Consider the following 27,128-nt stretch of genomic DNA (forward strand, 5'->3'; position numbering starts at 1 on the left):
TTATTATACTTTAAGTTCTAGGGTACATGTGCATAACATGCAGGTTTGTTACATATGTATACTTGTGCCATGTTGGTGTGCTGCACCCATCAACTCGTCAGCACCCATCAACTAGTCATTTACATCAGGTATAACTCCCAATGCAATCCCTCCCCCCTCCCCCCTCCCCATAATAGGCCCCCTTCCCGAGGTGTGTGATGTTTCCCTTCCCGAGTCCAGGTGATCTCATGGAACACGGAGCTTTAAGGCTGAGCTCTCTCTCACTAGCTCTGTAACCATGGCCAAGGCCTCTGCCTCCTTGGGGAACTTGTTTCCACAATTGCAAGAAGGGCATCATAATAATACTCTGTCTTTTATTTAATTGGGGTTGTTTGGGGGATCAAAAGAAAGGATGTGAGAGTGTTTCCAAAACTGCAAGACACTGTCTGACTATAAGGTATGAGTTATTATGCTTCTGCCTAGGATTTCTAGAAAGAAATCAATAGCGTATTTCTCAAACAAAGGCCTACAACGTAGGGCAAGGGTGTAGTTCAGGGGCAGTGTGGGCAAAATGGTATGTCTATATTTATTTTATATAAAATAACATACAGCAGGTTTTATCAACTTAATATATATGTAGCCAAAGCAAAGAACTAAGGCAATCTAGAAATACCTGGAAAACTCAAGCCAAATAGGCGTGTCCCTCTACATTACTGACCGGGTATTCTAACTTAACTCATAACAGATCAATACTCTATTTCTTTCAGGGACACTGGAAGGTGCAGGGCTACTGCTGTCCTCACTAACGTGTGGAGAAAGAGTAATGTTTCAGCAAAAAAGTCCTGGATGTGTCGTTAAGCTGCCCATCTTGTCCCAGGTGTACAACCTTAGAGCACTGCATCAGTGATTTGGATTTGCTGAATTACGGAAATGTACTGTAATGAGCTTGGTTTTATTCACTTCTTAGATATTTGCAACAGCATTTCCCCCCTCCTGAGAGCTATCTTTTCCCTAGTAACTTCATACCTCAAACATTCTTCACTGTTAAATATTCTGGGCATTTGTGAATCTGTAAGAACAGAATAACTAAGACATCAATCAGTTTAGCTTCATACAAATCGGCCAGCTAAATCATACCATAAGTATTTATGAAAATAAACTGGAAAAGGACAAACTTATTACCTTCTGAAGTTCTTTAATCATATTTATGCTGATAAATGCAAGGTGATAAACAGCATCTGCTAAGCCCAGACATCATTCAGAAAGGAATAAAAGCAGGGTGATGAAAGAATGGCACATCTGCAGGTTTCCGTTGGCTGGAGAACGCCACGGCACTTCCAGCTACCATGAACTGTGCTCTATGTCAGGGTTTAAATCGTGCCTGGAGGGCCCGGACAGGGAAGAATTACAGGATGGATGGCAACTGTCTCTTTTCCCTTTTGAGTTGGATTTAAAGGGGTGTTGGGTGGAGTTTATTTATGAGGCTGGAATAAAGAGGAGGAGCAAGTCCCTTCCAGCCTGTTCTCCTTGTTCTGGAGAAGACTAAAACCACAGTGTAGCAAAGTGTATGTCTGGCAAGGAAAAAGTAAAAAACTGACTCCCAAGTATAAAATCTGTTATTTTCCTTTGCTTTTCTGGGTTGATGGGGCTTATTTTGGGTCTGGTCCCTGGAAGAATTTCAAGGATTAAGTAGAATCTTTGATGCCTTTTAACATCAAAGGTACATACCTTAAGAAATACATCATGAAAAGAGCTCTGGTAAGAGAAAAATTAGAAAGATGAAATGTTCTTCTCAGTTTTACCTTGTTGATTTAGCTCAAATTAATAATACTTAGATAACTGAACTAATAGTTAATATGTATTGATGTATATCACACTATCAATTTAGATAGAAATTATTTCTGTTTCAACACAGATCGTTCAAAATTTACACAGACGGGGTTTACTGCTTTAGCTGCCTATGAAAAATCCCTTTGTGGGCATATAAATTTATAAAAATCTTTTATTAAGATTGATGTATTGAAAAAACTTATGGCTGGGTGCAGTCACTCACACATGTAATCCCAGCACTTTGGGAGGCTGAGGTGGGAGGATCAGTTGAGCCCAGGAGTTTGAGACCAGCCTGGGCAACATAGTGAAACCCTGTCTCTACAAGAAATAAAAAAATGAGCGAGGTGTGGTGGCACATGTCTGTACTCCCAGCTACCTGGGAGGCTGAAGCAGGAGGACTGCTTGAGCCTGGGATGCTAAGCCTGCAGTGAGCTGTGATTTCATGCATTTCAGCCTAGGTGACAGAATGAGACCCTGTCTCAAAAACAAAAACTTATGAAGATTGTTTCTGCATACTTTAAAATTGCTATAAACTACTCTTTTAATATAATCATTTTGATGCCTAGTAAAATAAACTACATGAAAATCTTAAGAGTGTAGGTGTACTTTCTGTTACAATTTCTGACAGTTTTTAAAGAGTTTTATTAATACACAATAGATGTACCTTTTTCAGGGTAGATGTGAACATCTGATACATGCATTCAATGTGTAAATATCAAATCAGGGTAATTGGGATATCTGTCATCTTAAATATTTATTTTTTCTTTATGCTAGGAACTTATGAATTATTCTCTTCTAGTTATTTTTAAAATGTTTAATAGATTACTGTTAACTTGAATAGCTTTTTTTAAAAAAAATTGAATGTTATAAACTTGCTTTTCCTTTTCTTACTTTGGCTACTGGGGCCTTAAGATTAAGTTAATGTTAAGTTGTAGTTTTCCTTAGTCAGGACTTAAGACACCAACTATCTTATCCTCCTCTTAGCTTGGCATATATTCTTTTACTCTTGTTTTAACATTCTTTCACTTAAGCATACGGTTTGTTTGCGCTTTTGTCAGTAGGAATGGTATTATTAAATATTACTGAGTCACATCAAAGAAACATTAACCTAGTTGTAAAGAACACGGAGCCAAGGTGGCCGTTTTGTCCCACTGCACGGTGCTTCCCTCAGCCCAGCAATGGATATGGTAGAAGAGATGCCCCACTCCTGAGGTGTGCTAACACAGCAGCCTGGGGCGGTGTTTCTGAACAACCCTGTCTCTGTAGACTCTTTGCCTACAAGGACTGTAAAGAAAGGAGTAAATCACTCTCTTCCGAGATGGGTTACTGTAAGGGTAAGAGAAACGGGACTGGTGGTGGTTGGACAGCTTACCCACCTCTGGGGCTGTGACGTTTCTCCTATTTTCATCCACTTACCAAATGAACACTTTAAAATGCCTACTATGGACAGCACAGTAGACTAATCACTGAGGATGGAAAAATGTGTAAGACAGGGGTGTCCAATCTTTTGGCTTCCCTTGACCACACTGGAAGAACTGTCCACACTAACACAATAGCTGATGAGCTAAAAAAATAAATAAAATCACATACACTCAAAATCTCATAATCTTTTAAGAAAGTTTATGAATTTGTGGTGGGCCACATTCAAAGCTGTCCTGGGCCACATGTGGCCTGTGCGCTGCAGGTTGGACAAGCTTGGTGTAAGAGATATGCAATCTGTGTTCTCTACGAATTAAAATCTGGTGGTTGAGATAAGTGTGTCTGTAAGTACCTATACATCAACATGACAGAGATTATAAGGAGGGAAGGGCAATAAGTAGATTGAAGAGAAAAAAGGATTTTAGGCTGAGGGCACATCCTACTTTCATAGAAAAAAAAAGAATACAGTAGAGAAATGGTGTAGGTGCTGTATGGGATCAATGGAATAGCGGTGTCCATTGGGGGAGAATATTCATAGACATATGTTTGCACATATATGTGAATATGATCAATCAATATGTTATAGGTAGATAATCAGTATAAAATAATCTGATGTGTATGAATATGTGTGATATATATGGGTAGATAATTGCATCAGGGTTTTCCAATGACCAGCAGAGACATGGTGACAGAGCAGGAGTAACAGCTAAACAAGAAAATCTCTCTTGAAGATGTTCTGTGATCTTGATATTAGAGAGATTACTGGCTTCTTAAGTTCAAAGGCACCACTAAAAAACTAGGCAGGCAGGCGCGGTGGCTCACGCCTGTAATCCCAGCACTTTGAGAGGCCAAGGCGGGCGGATCACAAGGTCAGGAGATCGAGACCATCCTAGCTAACATGGTGAAACCCCGTCTCTATTAAAAATAGAAAAATTAGCCGGGCTTGATGGCGGGCACCTGTAGTCCAAGCTACTCGGGAAGTTGAGGCAGGAGAATGGTGTGAACCCGGGAGGCGGAGCTTGCAGTGAGCCGAGACCGCGCCACTGTACTCCAGCCCAGGCGACAGACCCAGACTCCGTCTCAAAAAAAAAAAAACAGAAACTCTAGGCAGGATACTCAGAACTCTGGCCCTAAACAGGCCTTTGTAATGAGATGTTAATACATGGAGATCTATCACCTTTCTACTTCAAATAAAATTCAGAGGGGAAACTCAGACAAAACAATAAATTATCAAGAATGTTATACTCTAGTGAGAAAGTAAAAATATCTTTAGAGAAATACTGTGATTTTTATCATGAGGTAGTTTTCCAAGGAAGGTAATATTAACAGCAAATACAGATTTTAAAAAATAACATGCTAATTAGTAATCTTGTACCTTCACTAATATGTGGAGTATAAAAACCTTTATTCATTCCTGAGAAAGAAATAAAAGCCTTTATTAGAGAACTACAAAGGACAAGGTCTATAATTCATGATCTGCTGGGTTTGGGCTTTTAGTCTGAAGGGAAGCCCCTATGGATGAACATCTGCCTAAAGGTAACACAGCTGCCCAGCGATGCAGTGAGGAATCTGGCAGGCGCCTGAATTAGGGAAGGAGCCTTCAGAGCCCCAGGGGCAGGCAGCCCTGTGTCGGGTCGTCTCCACGTCAGCCCCTGCTGTGCCCCAGCGCACATGATGAAATCCTCAGGATGCTCAGGAAGCACTGTGGGCTTGCTGGGGCATTTCGGGCTAAGTGACTTATTTTCATTACTTGATCCCCTAAATTGTCTTTAATATGAATTTGTGAGCATCTCATCCTTAAAAGGGCTCCCTCATTACCTTTCACTATAAAATGCTCAGCTGATGGCATTTTCAACACTGTGAGGATCATCCTAATTTTCCTTTTTTAAAAATTTGAGTTTTGTTTTTCTCTCCTGGTTTCTCTCCCTGCTCTTCACAGTCAACTGCAGGAAAGAGTGACTCTGATTTGACTACTGATGAGTAGTTCATAGGTAAGGCAATAAGGAGGAGGAGATATGGGGGAAATATTATTATTAAAGAGCTAATGTGGAGGGAATGGAGACTTTGTTTGGCAGGAAGAGACAGTGTTTTGGTTAACCAAGACAGGACAAAGCAAAAATAAAATAAGAATAATGATGTTTCATAGAACTCACCTCAAGATGACTACTCTATCCCTAAGAAATTATTCAGCAATCAGATTTGAACATTTCACATGGCATTTCTAATTCCAGATGGTCTGTGCCCATTAACAGAACAACCCATGGTTTTTACTAAGCCCTGGGATAAGTGGAATTCCACCACCAGAACAACCTCCTTCTTAATCTTTCTCCTCTCTGACTTTGCACAGAAATAACTGTTATCTTTAGGGATATACAGACTAGAGGTGGAAAGTAAGTCTCAGTTTCTAAAACAAAGAAGGATTTTATGTATGTGCAAAATTTATGAAACTCCACAAACCTGTATTGATGTCTTTGTATAGATTATTGCAGAACATTACACTGGATATTAAGTCAAATTTCTGCACCAACCTTTCATCAGATTCTTTCAATATCTTGTTCTCCTCAGCATCTGGGAAATTGTCCTGGCCAGCAACCACTGTATTGCTGCTAGAAGTGGTTCCTGTAGATGGGATTGGAAGAAAAACACTAGAAAAAGATGCAAGCGGAGGGGTCAAGCTCAAGTAATTCCAGGGAAAGATTTCCTGTAAAATCTTATGTTTGGAAGATTTTTTACGTCTTCTGCACAATCTCAGACATTCTAAACAATCTTCCAAGCCCACACCACTGAAATGAGAGAATCGTAGACATCTGTTATGGTCAAACCAAATTCCTTAACTCTTGTAAAGCAAGGCTACATTCTTGAAACCTCTTCTTCCTGGCCACTTAGGTAATGAGCTTATTTATAGTGGCCGGCCCTGCTGTTGGCTGCTTTAGTATTTCTGGGTCCAGGAGTTACTAAACCAATGCTAGCGAAGTAAGGCCAAGTACCTAGCACTTCTGATTGCTGTGCTACTGCTTCCCTGTAAGAACACTGCTCTGGTGGCAGGGTGTAGGGCGAACAGAGGGCACAGGAGACTCGGGGAGGAGAGGAATTGGAAGGCAGTTACTGCATGAGGTCAGCAGAAGGGAGGCAGGCTTCAAGGAATTTGAGGAGGATGGCATATATTTCATGAAAGGTTGCTGAGATACCAATTAACCAAAAGTGGTAACACTTTTTGGGGGTATTTTAATCAATGCTGAAGGAATATTAGGCAAGGGAGGGTCCAGATACAAGAAGGAGGATCCAGAAATGAGATTATTGAGTGACTGCAGTGTCCTGGCTGGGATTGGCCTGAAATACAAAGTTCTGTGATGGAGGATGCTTGAGCCACAGATTCTCAGTCATCTTTACAAGATCATTTCATTAACTCTACAGTCCCTAAGAGACTCAGTTATTCTCTTTTTCTGAGACACAATCTTGCTCTGTCACCTAAGCTGGAGTGTAGTGGTAAAATCTTGGCTCACTGCCACCTCCACCTCGTGGGTTCAAGCGATTCTCCTGCCACAGCCTCCTGAGGACCTGGGAGTACTGGTGCGTGTCACCACATCCGGCTAAGTTTTTGTATTTTTAGTAGAGATGGGGTTTCACCATGTTGGCCAGGCTGGTCTTGAACTCCTGACCTCAGCCTCCGCCTCCCAAAGTGCTGGGATTACAGGCATGAGTCCCCACGCCCAGCCCATGTCTCAGTTATTCTTAAGCCATCTCTTAATTGAATGCACACACAGGAATAAGAAAAAAGTAACAAACACATTCTCATATCCTTTCAGGAATCTACATGAAGGAAACCCCAGGGATCTGTGACCAGGTGTCTGCCCGGTGGCTCTTCTTACCTGAGGCTGCTGCAGACGCCTTGCTGCTGGCCGTGAAGCGGTAGAAGGGCGGGTTGTCGCAATGCTGGACGATGGGGTTCACGGGCTCTGTCTGCTGCAGCTCAAAGAGAAGCTCTTCCATGGTTTGAATGGTGTTGTTACGGCACAAGTATATTGCCACTTTTTTAATCTGAGAAGAGAAAAAGAAAACAAGGGATGTTTCACAGAGCCTAGTCCACAGGAACGCTAGGTCAGTAAACCTCTCATTTAGATAAGTGTGTCATCATGCAGGAGCTGTCACCGTGATCGCTACTCTTTGTGCTATCCTAGGATGAACCAAGGGCTTGGATTAAAATTCACCTCTCTTCACCTGCATGTCTGACAGCAGTGTGTTCTTAAAGTCCTTACCTCTTCTAATGGCTAAGTTTTAAAAAGTTACTTTTGAGGCACGTGAATTCTATCTAAACTGAAAACTTGCCATCAAAGATCTCATCTTCAGAAAGAATTTTATTTATACAAACCCTGGGAAAAAACTGTTAGCTATTTTTGTTTAAAAAGGAATCCAGTCCCCTGCTATTCTCTTCCCCTCAAGAAACAAATGAGTTTTAGCTGTTTTATGGTTTTAAATTTTAAAATAACTCTGGATTAAAGCTCCACATTACTGCAGGCCTCATAGTCCAACCTGAGCCCTGCAAGCCGCAGTGAGGCTTATATGACTCAAAGCAGCAGGAAGGCATAAATCCGTCACAAAAACAACCAGCACAGAAATGCCCATTGAGTTTGGGTTTTAAAAATGCTGTCATTCTGTTGATCCTATCACTTTTAAATACCAACAGTAAATATCAGACATTTCAGAAGGATTTCTCTGTGCTTACTTCCCTCTTCTACCACTTGAATTTGAAGAGAAAAACCTGGATACTCTACTTTCCTATTCTGTTTCAAGCGCATCAAGATGTAAACATTCTTATTAGTAATAATACAACACTTAGTGTCTCTTACATAGTAGGTCCAATGTTTATAGAAGGCAGCTTTCGGAAACTGCCAAAAAGTATCCACCCCCTGTATCAATAGGTTTCTGTGTCCCAAGGCTCAGAGCAAGGAGATGACAGAGGCATCACTAGCACACATAGCCAGTGTCTGGGGGCAAGAAGGGAACTTTTATGTAATATCTGGATGAGCTCACAGGAGATTCATGTGACTAACTGGACATTTCTATTTTAGCTGGAGCAAAGAGCACATTCTGACTTGCAAATTGCACATGGGAGTCCCTGCAGGAATAATCACTCTTGAAGGTCTGAGAAACACTTACATAGGGTAGGAGAACTGTGTCACTGCTGACCCCACAGAGGCTAATCAGAAACTGCAAGGTGATCCTCAAGTTGTTGCTCCATTTCTCATTATTGGCTAAAGCATTCCAAGCATTTTCCATTTCTGGCCCAGGAACTTCATCTCCATACTATATAACAAAGTAAAAACCAGCCCAAGAGATGTGTGAAAACTGTAAGGATGCAAAATGTTTGACTGAAAGTAGTTTTGAGGCTCATGACCATCTCAAAATCATAAGGAGGAAACATGACCATTTATCAGAAAGATGTCATCTTTCAGTAAATAGTAATTAATAATGCACAGATCAGTCCTGCAGAATACCTATTCATGTGAGTTTTTAAAACATTAGGCTTATTTTTATTATTATACTTAAAATTGCTGTAAGATACACACAACATAAAGCTTACCATCACCACCATTTGCAAGTGTACAGCCTGTGGCATTAAGTCCATTCATATTGCTATGCAACCATCACCACTATTTATCCCCATTCATGTGATTTTAAAGGAATTCCATTTTCCCTGGGGTTTGACTAACCCATGGTTTTTTTTTTTTTTTTTTCTGATGATGGAGCCGTGCTATGTGAAGCACATTTCCTCTGAGTTTACCTTGGCTGTCATGTACATGAGGTTGTTCAGGACCAGTGACGTGGCTTCTGGAGAGCCCCAGCCATTTCCTCTCAGCCCGTGAGAAGCAGTCACATCGCCTTCCCGGTCCTTGACTTCATCCTCTGGGCTGCTGGGGCTCGACCCTGGGAGGAGGAGCCTGCTGTCCACCAGCTCGATGTTGTGCAGCCAGGGCAGCAGGTAGGTGAGCATGATCTGGCGCCCGTTAGGGTGTGTTGTGGGGAATCGCTGGCTTACCTCTAAAGAGAATTGCAGGACAGAGAGTCATTCATACCTTATTCCATGAAAATAAATTAAAATTCAAATGCCAACTTGCAGACTGAACAGTGTCCTACATTTACAAAATATTTTCATATACAGGAGCTCCCCAAGGCCACAGAATCATAAAACCAAGGCTTGTCTGCAAGCTTGTTGCTCCACATCTGGTGCCCTGTGCAGGAAAGTGTATAGCACTGTGGGGCAAGCACAGGCTTGGTAAAAGGGGGGTGAGTTCAAATCTACGGCTAGCGGAAGATGTATATCAGAGGGTGGACAAACTAAGGGACTCGGAGTCAGAAGGGCATGTGTTCAGATTCCAGATCCACCACATACTAGTGGCATGTGACTCTGGGCTAGTTACTTAACCTCTCTGCTCCTCAGTTCCCTTGTCGGTAAAATGGAACCGACAGGGCCCCACATCAGGCTACTGTAACGACTAAAAGATATAATCATAATGAATGCAATGTGCTCAGCACAGTGCCTATCATCTAGCAAGCTGTTATAAATTGTGGTTAGGATCAGTCTAACGTCAATGATTATCTTTCCACTGACCCAGTGTCTTACAAAGAGTCTTCCATGAAACACTGGCTGTTAAAAAGTGACATGTGGATCTCTAGGAAGGATAAACCCAGTTTGCAGAGTCGTCTTGAAAACTGCTAAGCATGTGCAAGGTGCCTGCCAAGGGCTGCGTGTCCCTTGTGAGACAAGTGAGTCCAAACAGTGAAGCCCCAGGTCTGGTCCAGCCATTTCACCATTACTTTCTCTCAGAGCATTTTGGCATTGTTTCACTGCTGGCAGCATTTAATTTTATAATCCCAACAAACTTTCTAAGATAGAGAAGCACAGCATTATGTATATGCAGTAGGCTCCGATGTAATCTCCTATTTCTCATATGTAGAGAAGAAGGTGTTTTATCCTCAGGGAAATTAGAAAGCTTGGTCTTATACAGGTGTGATGATCCAGGGTGGCAATGCAGTCTCGCTTAGAGGGCTCATGGCTGCTAAATAATAGAACAACACAGATGCCAGGAATTACACCAAGATAATCCACTGGATCTTCTGAAACAGCAGCTTTAATCGATTTGGCCCTTTTCCTAAAATTAAAATTATAATGTTTTACTTTGGAGACCATAATGTTATATCACAATACTCAGACAGTGCTAAGATATTATGTTTTATATAGGTCAAAATTTCCAAATTTACTTGATTTCTACATTTGCGGATGTGTCTGATGTATGTGACTGTTATGTCACATACTCAAATCCTTATGAAATCAGAACATTCATTTGTCCCAAGGTACGGGGCATTTTCTAGGCGCAAGCCACTGTGCTAGATATGACAAAGACAGCGAAAACTGACGAATGATGCAGTTGCTGCCCCTAAGAAAGAGACTCAGGCAAATTATGTTGACAAATCACTCTGCGGCAAGGGAAACCGTGACAAATGAAATCAGAAAGGCACAGAGTGCTTTGGGGGTTCGGTGGTGGAAAATGACTTCTGGGTGCAAAAACTCAGAATTTAGTTTTATGGTGGGAAAACTATTTAAACTCCACTAGAAGGATCTGAACTTTGAAGACGGGGAAAAAAATTCCCAAAACGAAAAGAGGGAGAGCAGTTACTCAAAAGACCTATCTTTTAACAACGGTATAAAAATCTATAGACTTTTTGGAGCCAAGACTTATGTATTACATAATTTGCTTGTTTATTATGTTAATTGCATTTTGTCTGACAGACATCAGCACCAAGAGGGTAGGGATATCTGTCTGAGGTATCCCAAGCACCCAGGTAGCTCCTGGACAGTCAAGGGTGGTTCCCTTTTTAAAAGGGAACAAGAAAAGAAAAATGCCATAGACATGCAAACAGCCCTCTATTCACTGCTCCAGAAATACTTTAAATAAAATGTGAGACAACATCAGTGGGATGCTCTTGTTCAGTGGACCTGAACAATTTGGCCGTTTACAGTAATTTGAATCTATTATAACCTCCTATTTTTTCTGTGTTATTTTTAAAAAGTAATTTCCCATAAGTCAAAACAACCAAAAGGTAATTCTTGAAGGAAAGGTAGGTTGAACCTGCTTGCAACTCATAGGAGCCTCTGATCTGGTTAAAGTTGCTGGACTGTTTGTCTTCTCTCTCCTGAATCGTGAACCACTCCCACTTTACTAGCATCTCCCTCTCAGCTAATAAACATGCTCCAGTATCGCTCATCCTTACAACTCCTCCTCTGACTCTGCACCCTGCTGGAGGGCCAGCCTCTCTTTCTACATTCTTTCCCAGCCAGGCCACTGCAATCTGACTTCTGCCACTACCTCCCTGCAGAAACTACTGACAGTTACCAATGAATCTCGAAACTCCGAGAGTCATTTTCAGGTCTTCTCTTCTGGGATCTCTCTACTGCATCGGAGGCTGTGGACTGCTCACTCTCTCCTTCTAAATCTCTTTTCTTTACGTTTCCATGAAACTCTTCTCCTGAGTGTTCTCCCTCCATTCCTTCTCACCCTTCCGTCTTCCTCAGACCAGTCTGCAACAGTGGGGGTGTCCAGGCCCTTTCTTCCACTCTGTGTTCTCTCCATTCCTGATCTCATCTGTGCCTGTGGCTCTAATCCCTTCCATCCTGCTGTGAGCTGCTAGTGCTGACCTCCCCTCAGTCCAGGCTCATACATACAGGAGGAGGTCCAGCACACACATACACTCAACATCCTGGGCTGGCTCCCAATCTCTGCCTTGCCCCAAACCTTCTCCTCTCCCTGTATTGGGTTTCTAGGAGGGTTATCACCACTGACCTCCCTGATATCACAGTAGGCATTCTCTTCTGTGCCTCTGCCTGGCACTTTTCACTCTGGTTTCTCCTCTCCAGTCTCATTGGGCTGTCTTTGTTCAGGCCCTTATCATTTAGTATTTCCTCCTTGGACTATTGCCATTGTTTCTTAACTAGCCTCCTCTCTCCAGACTGGATGTTCGCTAATCCACCCTCCATACTGCAACCAGGCTTTTAAAAATGCAGTCTAATTTTGATACTCCCTCTTCTTGTTTGCAACTCATCAGTGGCTTTCAAAACCCCAGCAGCTTGCTTGGATGCTCTCTCTGTTTACAGAGCTCTGAAGGGGGATTCAAAAAGCACATATGGAAGATTTCTGGCCTGCAAACCTCTTAGTGTACACAAGGCCTTCCAAGATATGATTTTGGCCTCTGCATCTGTCCACGACCATCTCTAGCTTTTCCTGTTCCTGCACATTATGTTACCTAAGCTGACCTCTATATAATCCCCTAATTACACCATGCTAGTTTGTAACTCTAAGCCCATGCATATGCAATAGTCTCTTGGTCTGTAATGTCTGTCAACTACTTGTCTGCTATGCAAATTTCTACTCCTTTCAAACTACAGCTGAGACAACTTCTCTGGGAAGTCTTTTCTGATATTCCTGGCCCAATAATTGATTACTCCCTCAGCTACTGTCTAATACATTGGGCATTTTTCTTTTTCAAAAAATTGCATTTGCTATACTGTATCAAAATCATTTGATTGCACATCTAATTTTTTTTTTTTTGGACAGAGTCTCACTCTGTTGCCCAGGCTGGAGTGCGGTAGCACAATCTCAGCTCACTGCAACCTCCGCCTCTTGGGTTCAAGCAATTCTCGTGCCTCAGCCTCCTGAGTAGCTGGGACTATAGGCATGTGCCACCATGCCCAGCTAATTTTTATATTTTTAGTAGAGACAGGATTTCGCCATGTTGGCCAGGCTGGTCTTGAACTCCTGGCCTCAAGTGGTCCACCTGCCTCAGCTTCCCAACGTGCTGGGATTACGGACATGAGCCACTGTGCTTGGCTTGATTGCACATCTATCTTTACTGCTGGACTATGAAACTTTGATGGGAGATACTTTTATTTCCCTCTGTATTTCTGAAACCCAAGCACAGTGCCTAGCATGTAGGTAGCACTCAAAGCTTGGGTGAAGTGCATAAAAATAAATTTTAGTTTTGAAAGAAGAGAATTAATTTACTAAAAAGGCTTTTATTGGGTCTCTCCACTGTTTCTGATATTACACACAGAAGTGACTAACTCTGCCTCAGGTAGATGGAGAGGTCTGCACAGTAGAGATGGATGTTAAGTTAGAGCTTATGGAAAGCTGAAGTTAGGAAGAAAGGGTGAGGGCCATTCAACAGCATGAACAGAAGCAAAGATTTACAAGAGGACCTGGAATGTTGGTCAAAGATTCAGTAGGATTGGAGTAGAGGATTCTTGAATGAAAAGGTAGAAAGCAACTTTAGAAAAAGAGTTTTTTTCCCCCACCCCTTGGCTGAGTTCTAATTTTACAGCAATGGCTTTGGAAGAAGACAGATCTAGATTTAATTCTGGCTTGGTTGCTTCCTAGCTATATGGTCTTGAGCAAATTATTTAACATCTCTAAGCCACAGCTTCTCATCTGTAAAACAGTGATGATGGTGGTGGTGGTCGTTGTGATAATTCCATGCCAGAACTGGGTCAGCTGCTTGGTTTTCATTAGATCATTTTAATCTACCCACATCCTATGGGGTAGTCATTATTATTACAGATAAGGAATGTAATTTAGAGGTTCTGTGACTTGCCCACAGTCAAACAACTAGTGAAAGGTTGCCTGACTCCAAAGCCTCTGTTCTAACCACTGTACTATACCAGGGGTTGTAAATATTAAGTGATGAATGCAATGCACATAAAGTGCCTAGCACGGAGCCTGGTACCTACAATCCACTCACTAAATATAGGCTGTTATCAGCTATTTTTAGGACAATTGGGCAGAAGTTTGAGTTAAGAAGTGCTGTACATATTTGGCTTTGCATAGTGGATGGATTGCCACATGGAGGATAAACTATAGTTAGGTAATGCAGAGGCAGGGAAGGACTGAGTAGGATCTAGACAAAGCAGTGGTGAGGTGGTGACAGAGATGGGAAAAGAGGATGAATTCAAGAGACCAAAGTCTGTCTCTTGGCAAAGTGCTATATAAGCTTAGGCAAGAAGTTAGTTGACAAACGCAATTCTTTTTTTATTTTTTTTTGAGACAGAGTCTCACTCTGTTGCCTAGGCTGGAGTGGAGAGGCATGATCTCAGCTCACTGTAATCGCCGCCTCCCGGGTTCAAGTGATTCTCCTACCTCAGCCTCCCAAGTAGCTGGGACTATAGGCGTGGGTCACCATGCCCGGCTAATTTCTGTATTTTTTGTAGAGACGGGGTTTTACCATGTTAGCCAGGCTGGTCTCCAACTCCTGACCTCAGGTGATTAGCTCTCCTCGGCCTCCCAAAATGTTGGGATTACGGGTGTGAGCAACCACGCCCGGCCTGCCAAATGCAATTCTTTAGCAACTAATTTTCACAAAAACTATTTATGAAGATTGCAAAGAGTATGCAAAAATTCAAACTTTCAGCAACTTATATATGTGGCAAAATACAAGCTACAAAACACCACCACTACCATAACCACCAAACAGCTTACAGCAATTATATGTATTATAAATTATACTGTTCATATTTAGCTTTTGTGGGAAATTAGTTTCTTTGGGAAATTTATATATATAATGTGTGCAGAAGTTAGTATTATTAATCTAAGCACCTTACATTTGTCATATGTATGTTTATGCCTATACTGCTTTAGATAAAGAACTTTTTTTCATATAAAAATTATTATAGAATTTACTTTCACATGTAACTGGATCTAGCCCACAGTAATTCTGACCTACAAACTCAGCATCACTAATTATCACTCTAAGATTTTTTTTTTTTTTTTTTTTTTTGAGACAGTCTCACTCTGTCGTCTAGGCTGGAGTGCAGTGACACGATCTTGGCTCACTGCAACCTCTGCCTCCTGGGTTCAAGTGATTCTCCTGCCTCAGACTCCCAAGTAGCTGGGATTACAGGCACATGCCACCACACCTGGCTAATTTTTGTAGTTTTAGTAGCGACAGGATTTCACCATGTTGGCCAGGCTGGTCTCAAACTCCTAATTCAAATGATCTGCCTGCCTCGCCCTCCCAAAGTGCTGGGATTACAGGCATAAGCAGCATCGCTCCCAGTCATAACTCTAATATTAAACTAGAATTTAAAAAGAAAAATTACTTAAAGTAACGAAATGATCACATATGTCATTATTAGAAATGATCACATATGTTATTATTGACTATTGTCTGGTACCTGAGAAGAGGGGGAGTGTGAGCTCAGGGTACATCCTGGCCAGCTCACATGACAAGAGGGTGAGTGACACGCTGTAGAGGGGTGGCAGCGGGCCATGTGTTCCATAGAGAATACTTCCCGGTCTTTGCTCAGCAACTTTCTTCGAGTATACGAAAAGCTTTGCTTCAAGGATCTATAAAGAGGTAAGTAAAGTAAAAGTAGTATGAAAATATTAGCTGGATACTTCAGGAGCATTTGTATTTAACAAAGGTTAGAAGTAACAAAATTAACGCCCATTTAAAAACAGTATTAAAGGTAAAACATCAGTTTAATTAGTATGTTTACAAAAGATTATATAATTGCTTTCTCACTCTTCATAGCCACAAATGATATGCAGAAATAAACAAAGGCCTATCAATAAACAGCAATTACATAATCAACTACCATTTCTATTTTCTGCACTCAAGGATGGATGTTTTCTATGCCAGTAAATGATACGTGCCTGCATGAGTTGCATGGAGATTTCATAAATCTCTCTGTTGGTGTCAGAGGCCTTGAATAGAACAAGGTTTAATAATGTCACTATGTCGAAGGGATAGTTCCTAAAAACACAACACAACAAAACAAAACAAAAGCATGGTTTATAAGACAGCATGGCTAGGTTGTTACCTCTTAAAATTCTAGCTGGCATACTGACCTTGGTCACTTAGTAATGACATTCCTACCCCCATTTGGCCATTTTTTGCTTCTTTCTTTTTCTATTTATCGGTAGATAAAGGGAAATGACTTTATTTTGGTTTAAAATTAAATACTGGACACCAGGATAAAAGAACACGAAAGTCTTATTTGATGCAAATGGACTTTAATGCAAACCAACAAGTGAAAAAGACAGAAAAGGATACATGTACTAAATTTCTCAATAGCTCACCAAATTAATATTTTCATTTGATTCTTCTAAATTTATTAAGTGCCAAACAACTATCAGGAACAACGTGCAAAGTACCAATGATACAAAGATAGCAAGGCTGGTCTCGATCCTTAAGGAGGGCTTACAGTTTAGTCATGGAGACAACCTGTACAGTCTAGTTCTGATGAGCGTTATGGTGGGAACATCCACAGCATGCTACAAGAATCCTGATGAGGGACACCTACGTTAGATGGGGGGTAGGGAAGTCTTTTCTGAAGAGGAAACAAGTAACATGGGTCTTGAAGCAACAGGTGATATTAGCCAGGGTCATGGAAGGGGTAGTACAGGAGTGTTCCAGATAGAGAGGACAGCATTTTGAAAGATTACAAGAATGAAACAGCAAGATACCTATTGTAAAAAGGAAGAATCTTTGTGTCGTAGACTGAATAAAATAAGTAGAGGCACAGAAGGAGGTGAGGCTAGGCCAGCAGGTGGGTTCAGAAGATGACGAGCCTATGGACTTCACCCTAAAGTTTCAGAGAAGCACTACAGGATTTGCCACGGGGAGGGAGGCAATGGCATTCACTTTTTAAACAATCATGCTGGTTGCTGTGTGGAGCATGGATTGTATGGGGCCAAGAGTGGAACCTGTTACAAGAATCCAAATGGGAACTGATGAGGGCTTGCATTAGGGCAGAAACAGTAGAGACAGAAGGAAGGGAGAGATCTGAGGAACACTAAGGAGATAAAATCAGCAGGATTTGGTAATTGATAGCATGTGTGGGAAGGGGGGAGCGGAATACAGAGAATAGCTTATGTGGCAATTGGCAGTATAACCATATAGAGTAGAGAGATTAAATTCATTTTTTCCTTGCTATGTAATCCTATTTAAAGATGTTATCTTTTCACCATATGTATTTTCTTAGATTATAGTGGAAAAGAAGTCATAAGTAGAAAACTCCTGGTGAGTTGAACTTTTTCTTTTCTTTTCTTATTTGAGACAAGGTCTCACTGTCACCCAGGCTGGAGTGCAGTGGCATGATCATGGCTCACTGCTGTCTTCACCTCCTGGGCTCAGGTGGATCCTCCTGACGTGGCCTCCCAAAGTGTTGGAATTATAGGTGTGAACCACTGCACCTGGCTGAGTTGAACTATTGAATGGTTTATATGTAGAAGGTGGGTGACTACTATTTATCTTCAAACAAACTTCAGGAAGAAAAAGACAGTTTGAAGGTGAAAAAACATGTTAGTTGTTTTTCCTTGGGATTCTTTTTTTGATTCTACATAATTACGTCGTCTAAGAAATTCTGTTTTAGAACCATCACTGCTTTGGTTTGAATGTTTGCCCCACCAAAACTCATGTTGAAATTTAATCCCCAATGTGGCAGTATTGAGAAGTGAGGCCTTTAAGTGGTGACTGGGTCATGAGGCTGTCCTCATGAATGGGTTAATCTATTCATGAACGGATTGACATATATCATGGGAGTGGGGCTAGTAGCTTTGTAAGAGGGGGAAGAGAAGCTAGCATGCTCAACTCTCCTGCCATGTGAAGCCCTGAGCCATCTCAGGACTCTGCTGAGAGAGTCCCCATCAGCAAGAAGGCCCTCATCAGATGAGGCCCCTTGACCGTGGACTTAGTCTCTATAACTGTAAGAAACAAATTGCTTTCTCTATAAACTATCTAGGTATTCTGTTATAGGCAACAGAAAACAGAATGAGACAATCACCCTTCCAGAAAGGCTGTCCTACTATGAATACATCCCATTCTACATTAAGTTCAGTGAGAAATTATAGTAAGAATTGGTTAAGCACATGAAAACTTTTCTGCTTTTAACATTACTCAAATATTAATTTTATGACATATTTTTCTTCTAAAAGATTCAAGCAACACATAGGGCTAGAGGGTCCGCCCTGAAGATGGTTCACTTACAGGGCTGCAAGTTGGTGTTGCTTGCAGGTAGGTGAATAGAATAAAACGTAGAAGTATCTCATGTCTTTTCATTCTCCCAATTGTTATTCTTTTTTTTTTTTTGAGACAGAGTCTCACTCTGTCACCCAGGCTGGAGTGCAGTGGTGCGATCTTGGCTCACTGCAAGCTCTGCCTCCTGGGTTCAAGCAGTTTTCTGCCTCATCCTCCCAAGTAGCTGGGACTACAGGCGCCCGCCACCACACCCAGCTAATTTTTTGTATTTTTAGTAGAGATGGGGTTTCACCATGTTAGCCAGGATGGTCTCGATCTCCTGACCTCATGATCCACCCGCCTCAGCCTCCCAAAGTGCTGGGATTACAGGAGTGAGCCACTGCGCCTGGCCCAATTGTTATTCTTATCCAAGAGGCAATTACTGTCAACATTTTGATATTTCAGCTGTCTTCCAAGTCTATATATGAACATTTGCATCAAAATACCTCTCCTTCAGGCCAGGCGCGGTGGCTCAAGCCTGTAATCCCAGCACTTTGGGAGGCCGAGACGGGCGGATCACGAGGTCAGGAGATCGAGACCATCCTGGCTAACATGGTGAAACCCCGTCTCTACTAAAAAAATACAAAAAACTAGCCGGGCGAGGTGGCGGGCGCCTGTAGTCCCAGCTACTCGGGAGGCTGAGGCAGGAGAATGGCGTAAACCCAGGACGCGGAGCTTGCAGTGAGCTGAGATCCGGCCACTGCACTCCAGCCCGGGCGACAGAGCAAGACTCCGTCTCAAAAAAAAAAAAAAAAAAAAAAAAAAAAAAAAAAAAATACCTCTCCTTCAATGCACAGGGTTTTAAACATAAATGTGATTACACCACTTGTCTGTACTATTCGATGATCTGCTTTTTCGCTGAACTATAAGGCTCACTTCAGTCTTCCTAATAGCTGCCACATATTCCATTTTAGGAACATATCCTAAACAACTACTCTTGTAAAGGGTACCATGGTGTGCCACCTAGATCCTTCTTTCAGGATGGAGGCACTCAATCCTCCAGCTAAACTGATGGCAGCTGAATCCTCAATCTGAAGCCTTCTCTGGGAACTGCCTTCAGCCAGAGGTTTGCCTAGGTCAAGGTTATATCTGTTCCCCAGCAGCAGCCCCAGTGGGAATGACTGAGGTTTCTTTTCTCTTCCCAGTCCTAATTCCTTCATTTCCCCATAGATGTTGACCCCAAGGGCCCACCCTAATAAATGTCCTGCGTTCAAATATCCATCTCAGTCTGTTTTCTGGGAAATCCAACTTTTGACATGCATTGATAGACACTTAGACTGTTTTCGCTTTTTCATTATAGTGCCACAAACACCAAATGTGCTGGCCTTTCTTTAGAAAAAATTCATGGAGAGGTCCTGCAGGGTCAAAGAGCACATTTAAAATTTTGGTAGATACTGATATATTGACATCCAAAATAGGTTTATTAATTTTTATTCCAAAATGATTACTTTTCTGCAACTTGTATTTTTAAATAAACACAGTCTGCTTGGTGGGTCTGATGAAAATTGGGGAACTACCCCAGATGATGGTGGTGATGTTGATGAGTGTCAGAATGATGTTGAATGATGGGTGACAATGATGTTATCATGTGCTTACTTTGTGCCAGGTACTGTGCCAAGGCCTTTACTTAGATTTATTATTTAATCTTCACAACAAGCATGCAAGGCCTAGAGAAAAGTACTTGCTTCGGGTCGTGTAGAAGTGGTGGAGTCCAGACTCCTAGATAAGTCTGACTTCAAAGAATTCAAGCTCTTCTCCACAATGCTCACAGTCTCCTAGACAGCCCACAATAGTGCATTTCATAGCCAGTGTAGTTTGGAATTGTTACAAACTGCTGTATCTCGGAACAGACCTTTCTGCCTATAAAAGTAGAAAGGAAACTCCCTTCTGAGCCTTATAGTAGCAGAGATGCTTTACCTACGTCTCTGTCTTCTGACACTGGAATTTAATACTAATACATTTATATATATACAAATATTTATATATATATATGTATATATATATGAGCCAAATATATTGCTGAATCGCTGGAGATTTAGAGGCAGGAAAAGGGCAGACAAAGCCTCCCTCTTACTAAGCAGGGTCATGCACTTGACCTTGTAATTAGAGAATTTATTTTGTTGTTGAAGAATGAGCTACGAGATTCATGAGCAACAACACTGAAAGGAATAACAGATCCAGAAAATGAAGGAAACCCAGAGGAGGAAACAATGAAGGAGATTTCAAATAAGCAAAAGAGTACAAAGAAAGTACCTGTACTTAGATGTTGAAAACAGGCTGAGAAATGGAATCTTATACCTTTCAGTATTTAATTATTCAGCACAGCCAGAGCAAGGGTAAAAGATAAATCAAGACAGCTGTGATCACACCAAATAAAAATCAAATGATAAAATAAATATGGGAGGTAGATGTGACTCAAAAAGTAAACAAGAAATCAAACTATCTAGAAGAGAGGAGATGTTGAAGAATGTGGGAAATGTCGGCTAGCTCTGGCTTACCTAGTACTACGTTACAAAGCTCAGGACCGCTCTGAGGCATTCTGAAGAGAAAGATTTTACTAGTTAATTGAGGGGATTACTTCACAGCTGTTCTCCTCCAACAACTATTGAATAACAGCATTTATGGGGTATTTACCATTTGTTAGGCCTTAGGCCAAGAGGTTGTTTTTGCTTAATGATTACTCGAACCCTGTCATCAACCCTATTTCACTAGTGGGTAGGCATCTGCAGTAATTTGTTCAAGAACACACAGCTTGAATAGAGGTCGAGTGAGGATTTGAACCCAAGATAGCATGTTTCTGGAGCCCAGATTCCCAACTCTGCTCTCCCGAAATACTCCAGATGGCTGACACAACCAAATAAGGTTATTTATCATCAGTTAGGGAGTGTGATTGGGATTTATGAATCATAAGCTTTGCCTGTCTTCCTTGTTGATAGATGGATATTATTCCCTGAAGAAATGGGCATTTGCTTCTAATAATTCAAGTTTGCTAGGCCTGACTTAAATTAGGAAGATTTATAGAAAGTTAAAGAAAAACAAACATACAAATAATGCCAACACAAACCACCATCAAAAATAAATCCAACAAAATTATTTAAAAATCAACACTTTGCACTTTGTTCTTAAAAAACAATTCTAAAACATCTATTAAACACGTTTTAAGAGTGTGTTGGAAGGTAAAAGTAAAAATAATGAAATTCTTAAGTATTTAATTAAAATGTAAAGAGAATTCTGGTGCGTTAAGCTAGTGATTGGAAATGGCCTATACTCTTAATACACAATTTACCTTGATTTATAACTTTGGAAAGTCATTTAGTTTCTTTCTCAATTTCCTTATCTATCTTATTCTAATCTCATTTGGAGTGAGGGAAAAATCAGTACAGACACAAACAGAAGCCAAATAGTTATTTGAACTAAAGCTGGTTAACGAGTAAGCAATTTTTTGTACTGAACTTTTAGTAGTGAGCTGTATCTAATAGCTTTTAATCAAATATGTTAACATATTTTATGAAAAATTTTGCAAAATTAATACTGCCAGTTCTACCATCACTTTCTTTTTCCTAATTTCCTTTGGTCCTATTCAAGTTCTGTTCTGACTTTCTATCTCCTAATATTACCAGAGTCATAGCATAGCATAGCTATAGAGTTTTGACTAGAGAAGAGTAAGTTCACAGCACATGCACACACACACACATACATACACACACACTCACACTCACACACAGTCCTTTACTGCTGGAAAAATAACCAAAAAGAAGGATGCAGAGAACCATTTTTCCCCATTGCCACAGCTAATGGACATTGACATATTAATTACACAGAAATGGCAAATCCTCTTTTCTAAAGCTAAAATAGAAAATTTAAATCAACAAGAACATTTAAAAAATTTTAATCTTTCAGGTAATTTAAAGTCAATTATGAGTGGTTTCTTAATAAATAAATGTGCTTATAAACTGTCATAATCCTCTACAAATAAATCCTGGAGATAATGATTCCTATTTGAAAAGGAGGAGATCATTATTTATCTTACAAGAATTCTTTGCTTTAAAAAATGACTTGTAGGAGTTACTGTGTAGATAACTTGTTTGAGAAACTTAAAATAAAATTCAGTTTGCATATGACTTTTGAGAAACATATTTCATAAGGTCTTCAGTTGCTTTTTAGATGCAAACTTACAGAAGACGAATGAAGCAAGAGCTGAAAATACCACAATTGGTTTTGGAAAAAAGTACCGCAAACACAAGCACAATGACTGCTCAAGCCTCTCTAGAGGCCTGTCTAGACTACACAGGCTGAGAATTTATGTGGAAAGAGCAAATTGAGGCAACAGCTGAAATTTTAAATTCTGAACATGCCCTGTGTTGAGAAATGGCAGAAACGCTGGTCACTATCTGGACGGTTGGGTTCAAGCCATCGTATTCTTCTGACCTCTGCCCTTTCTTCAGAATAGATGAGTGTCGTGAATGCAAATAGATATGCAGTATTTGTCTAAGAAACCAGATATAGTGTATAATGATAGTGTATAAGATAGTGTATAATGATACCTTAAAAAATACTTGGAACATAGCAGGTTTTATGACCTAATATTTTTGTGACTAGAGATATTATTGAAATTGAGACTATGTTGCTAAATTTATTAAACATTTATTTGTGCTCCCTAAGGAAAAATACCTAGACTTACTCAGAGAAATTCAGTGTAATATTTTGTGAGATGGCCATGCAATGCAATAAATTTGATTAGGATAGTTCAAGCCAAGTTCACTGGGAGAAGGGCAGTGAAGAGGTGAAACTTATTTTTGTCAAAGAAAGAAGTCCAAGTCATAGATTCTAAATATATTGTTAAAAATCAACGGGTCATGTGAATGAAACTTTATTTTTAGAATGTTGAAATATCTGAAAATTAAAAAAAAGCACTCTGGAGAAAGAGATTTTTGTAACAATGCTCTTTTGGTAATGTCCTAAAGTATATTTTTTAGTAATGCTTATAACAGGAAATAAAACTTGATGGAAAATCAGGCAGTTTAGGTTATATTCATTTGCTCTAACTTTTATGGATATTAAAATCTATAATAAAAGCTCTACTACTGAAAGCTTTAGATATGAAATATTATCTACTATCTTTATAAAAGAAAGATAAAAATTTTAAGGAGAAACTTGTCTCCCTAAATAGCATGTTCATTTTAGGTTTATTGAAAGTAGACGTCTTCCAAAATACTGTTCTTATTAACTTAGACCTATAACAGATTGGAATTTAAAACTAATTCACTTTTATTCTCTTGATCTGGTAGCTCAAGATAGCTATTTAAAGTGCAACATTTAATTAAAAAGGAAAGTTGACAGTCTATATGAATATTTTCAAAATAAATGAGCTGGTTTCTCTCAATTTTTCTGATACATAAGCTCTTTATTGGGAATAGCTTATGCAACTTGGAGAACTTTTATTAACCCTTTCATCGTAGCTATGAACTTATTTCAGCACATAAATTATGCTAAATGGCTACACTGAATAACTAATTTATATACCAAAGGCAATGGTTTTAAAAGTGTAATCTATAGAACCTTTGGTGCCACACTTTCTTTTCTTTTTTTCCTTTCTGAAGTTTTGACAAAGTGAATTTAAAATTTTAGGCCACTTCCTGGGTTTGGTTTTTTGTAAAGATGACTGATGGGCTATAGTTTACCCTCGTTACAAACGCTTCTAGACATTTCTTTAATTCCTATAATGTATCTTCTTTGTCATTTTCAAATCCTGCTGTAATACCTGACTGAATTTCCACACAATTAGAAAGGTACTGTAACAACAAATCATTTCCTGATAAAATGAGAAAAACCAATGAAACTGCAACCTTACAGGGAGTAGTTTACCTGCTGGGGACATACAGAAAATTTTATATTCTCATATAATTTACTTTGCTCATAGAGTTGCAAAATAGTCAGCTCTCCATCATTCATATCACAAAAGGTAACCCTAAACATACTTGCCACTCATCACTGCTTATAAAAATTCATACCTGCTTCCACACACAGTTGCTATGGCTTTGAAGCAGCCAGATGCAAGTTGGTAGGAACCTGTGTAGCATCGGTCAATTGCCCAATTAAAAAGATTTATTTGGTCAGGATTAAGTTCCAGTAGCAAGACAACAACTTCGCAGCCAAGTTGATGAACCTGAATACATGGAGCAAATCAGTATTATTCGTATTTGATGAAAGAATGTTCTAGAGAAATACACAGATAAAGCTTAGTCAATATAAACTAAGTAAAATGAAAGGAAGACTGAGCTTTCATCTTGGTTGATTTATATGTCACATATTCTTCAAGAGAGTATAGTGTCGCAACTGAAAACTGAAATGGATACATCAAATTTGATCATGTAAGTCTGTTACATAGTGTCCACCTATTCTCAATTTTTACCTCTGAAAAGGGGTGGCCAGGCGCAGTGGCTCATGCCCATAATCCCAGCACTTTGGGAAGCCGAGGTGGGTGGATTACTGAGTTCGAGACTAGCCTGGCCAACATGGTGTAACTCCATCTCTACTAAAAATAGAAAAAATTTGCCGGGCGTGGTGGCATGCACCTGTAGTCCCAGCTACTCAGGAGGCTGAGGCAGGAGAATCACTTGAACCTAGGGGGCGGAGGTTGCAGTGAGCTGAGATTGTGCCATTGCACTCCAGCCTGGGTGACAGAGTGAGACTAGGTCCCGAAAAAAAAAAAAAAATAGTGGGGGGGAAGAAGCCTTTATTGGCAATTTTTTTTTCATTTAAAATATGTCTGAAAAATACATGTATTTTGTTTAAAAAATCCAATATACAAAAGGATATCCTCTATGTATTAGCTCAGAGTATTGTGGGGGATCATTTGATCATTTGATGTTACCACCGTGCATGCAGGGTGACCACTCACCTAAAGATTCTGATGCCGGTAGGAATAGTGATAATTATAGTGGCAGATGTGAAGTATGCTTGTGTATCAATGTCTATTCCTACTACAAAGTCTCTTAAGGAAAAAAATCGGAGGAAATATGACTATGAGGATTGGTTACTAAATATACTGTGTGAAGCTTAGCGGTCTTTCAAAAAGAAATACAGTCTCAATAGACTCTTCTTTTAATAGACTCTTTTTTTAATTAAAAAATCATACTAGATAGCATTAATAGGATGCTGAATCGATGATTCCTGAAGCTACTCTCAAATACTAGATGGTCAGTGAATATGCACATTTGTCCAGGAGAAGGCTGGTGCCTAGAGGCTACATGTTACTTTCTCCTCAGAAAGTAACATTCTGGCCAGGAGTGGTGGCTCATACCTGTAATTCCAGCACTTTGAGAGGCCAAGGCAGGCACATCACTTGAGGTCAGGAGTTTGAGACCAGCCTGGCCAATGTGGTGAAACCCTGTCTCTATTAAAAATACAAAATTAGCGGGACATGGTGGTGTGTGCCTGTAACCTCAGCTACTGGGGAGGCTGAGGTACAAGAATCGCTTGAACTTGGGAGGCAGAGGTTGCAGTGAGCTGAGATGGCACCACTGCACTCCAGCCCGGGCAAAGGAGTGAGGCTCTGTCTCAAAAAAAAAAAAAAAAAGGAACATTCTGGTGCCTCCTCCTAAAGTTGTTTACTCTTCTTGCCAGTTGAAATCAAGCTGAAAAGGCAAGATTCTGGCTTCTTCATTTTTTTTACTTACAGGGTTTGGGCCTAGGTGGGAGTGATATTCTAACTGGATGGTCAAACATCTTCCACCTAGTTCCCCCCAACTGGCTTTAAGTAATTCGCAGCAGATAAAAGCTGATGATATTATTGCAAATGACTTAAAATAACATTTCATTAAAAAGTTAGACTTGAGAGAAGAATCAAGCTTTTATTGTGCTTTAGAAACTTACACTGAGGTATAAAATACACAGAAATCGTATATAATTCCTATGTATATGATGAGTTATTTTAACACCCTCCTATGATCACCACCAGGTCAAAAACCAGAATATTACTAGCACCACTGAACCCTCCCCTGGGCACTCTCTTAAACACCAGCCTGTCTTTCCTCCCCAGGAGAAACCACTATCTTGACTTTTAGCACTACTGGTTAGTATGGGCAGTTTTTCAGGTCTATATAAATGGAATTTTAGGTATATAATTTTGTCTCCTGTGGCTTTAATTTGCATTTCCCTCATGCTATAGACTGAATGTTTGTAACCTCCCAACCCTCAATTCACATTTAAATTTTAACCCCCAAGGTGGTGGTTTTTGGAGGTGGGGCCTTTAGGAAGTGATTAGGTCAGGAGCTGGGAAGCCCCTGTGAATGAAATTAGTGCCCTTATAAAAAAGACCCCAGAGAGTTCCCTTGTCCCGTGTGTCAAGTGAGGACACAGCAAAGAGACTGCTGCCTATGAACCAGGAAGGAGGCCCTCACCAGACATAAATCTGCCAGCACCTTAACCTTGGACTTCTTGGCCTCCAAAACTGTCAGAAATAAATTTCTGTTGTTGATAAGCCACTAGTCTATGATATTTTGTTATAGCTGCCTGAATGGACTAAGACACATGATTATTAATGAGTTTGAGAACCTTTTCTTATGTTCACTGGTCAGTTAGGTAACCTCTTCTGTGAACTGCTTAAGTTTCTTGCTCATTTTTCTATTGAGTCTGTATTTATCTTATTTATTTGTAGGAGTCCTTTATATATTCTAGATAAGAAGTCTCTGCTGATTGTGCATTACAGACATCTCTCACTTTATGGCTAGCCTGTTCATGCTCTTAATGGTGTCTTTTGGTGAACAAAAGTTATTAGTTCTTCCTTAGGGTTAGTAATTTTTGCATTCTGCTCAAGAAATCTTACTGTAACC

At 40.3% G+C, this 27,128-nt stretch overlaps 1 protein-coding gene across 7 annotated transcripts in view; it reads right to left on the minus strand.

Annotated features, from left to right (window-relative positions):
- The window catches only part of FRY (FRY microtubule binding protein), a 275,761-nt gene that overhangs the window by 83,298 nt on the left and 165,335 nt on the right, over positions 1 to 27,128 (minus strand). For all 7 annotated transcript variants that reach the window (XR_001884138.1, XR_001884139.1, XR_001884140.1 and 4 more), the window contains exons 29-35: positions 24,306 to 24,460; positions 15,930 to 16,029; positions 15,449 to 15,620; positions 9,011 to 9,267; positions 8,386 to 8,532; positions 7,098 to 7,266; positions 5,757 to 5,847 (exon numbers count right to left, since the gene is read on the minus strand). Coding sequence is in view for 4 of the 7 variants with exons in the window: in XM_017865930.1 (XP_017721419.1) it covers positions 5,757 to 5,847; positions 7,098 to 7,266; positions 8,386 to 8,532; positions 9,011 to 9,267; positions 15,449 to 15,620; positions 15,930 to 16,029; positions 24,306 to 24,460 (1,091 nt within the window). In the remaining 3 variants the exon portion in view is untranslated. The remainder of the gene's footprint in view (positions 1 to 5,756; positions 5,848 to 7,097; positions 7,267 to 8,385; positions 8,533 to 9,010; positions 9,268 to 15,448; positions 15,621 to 15,929; positions 16,030 to 24,305; positions 24,461 to 27,128) is intronic.

Source organism: Rhinopithecus bieti, unplaced genomic scaffold (assembly GCF_001698545.2).
Source record: "Rhinopithecus bieti isolate Rb0 unplaced genomic scaffold, ASM169854v2 scaffold_81659, whole genome shotgun sequence".
Classification (NCBI taxonomy): Eukaryota; Metazoa; Chordata; class Mammalia; order Primates; family Cercopithecidae; genus Rhinopithecus; species Rhinopithecus bieti.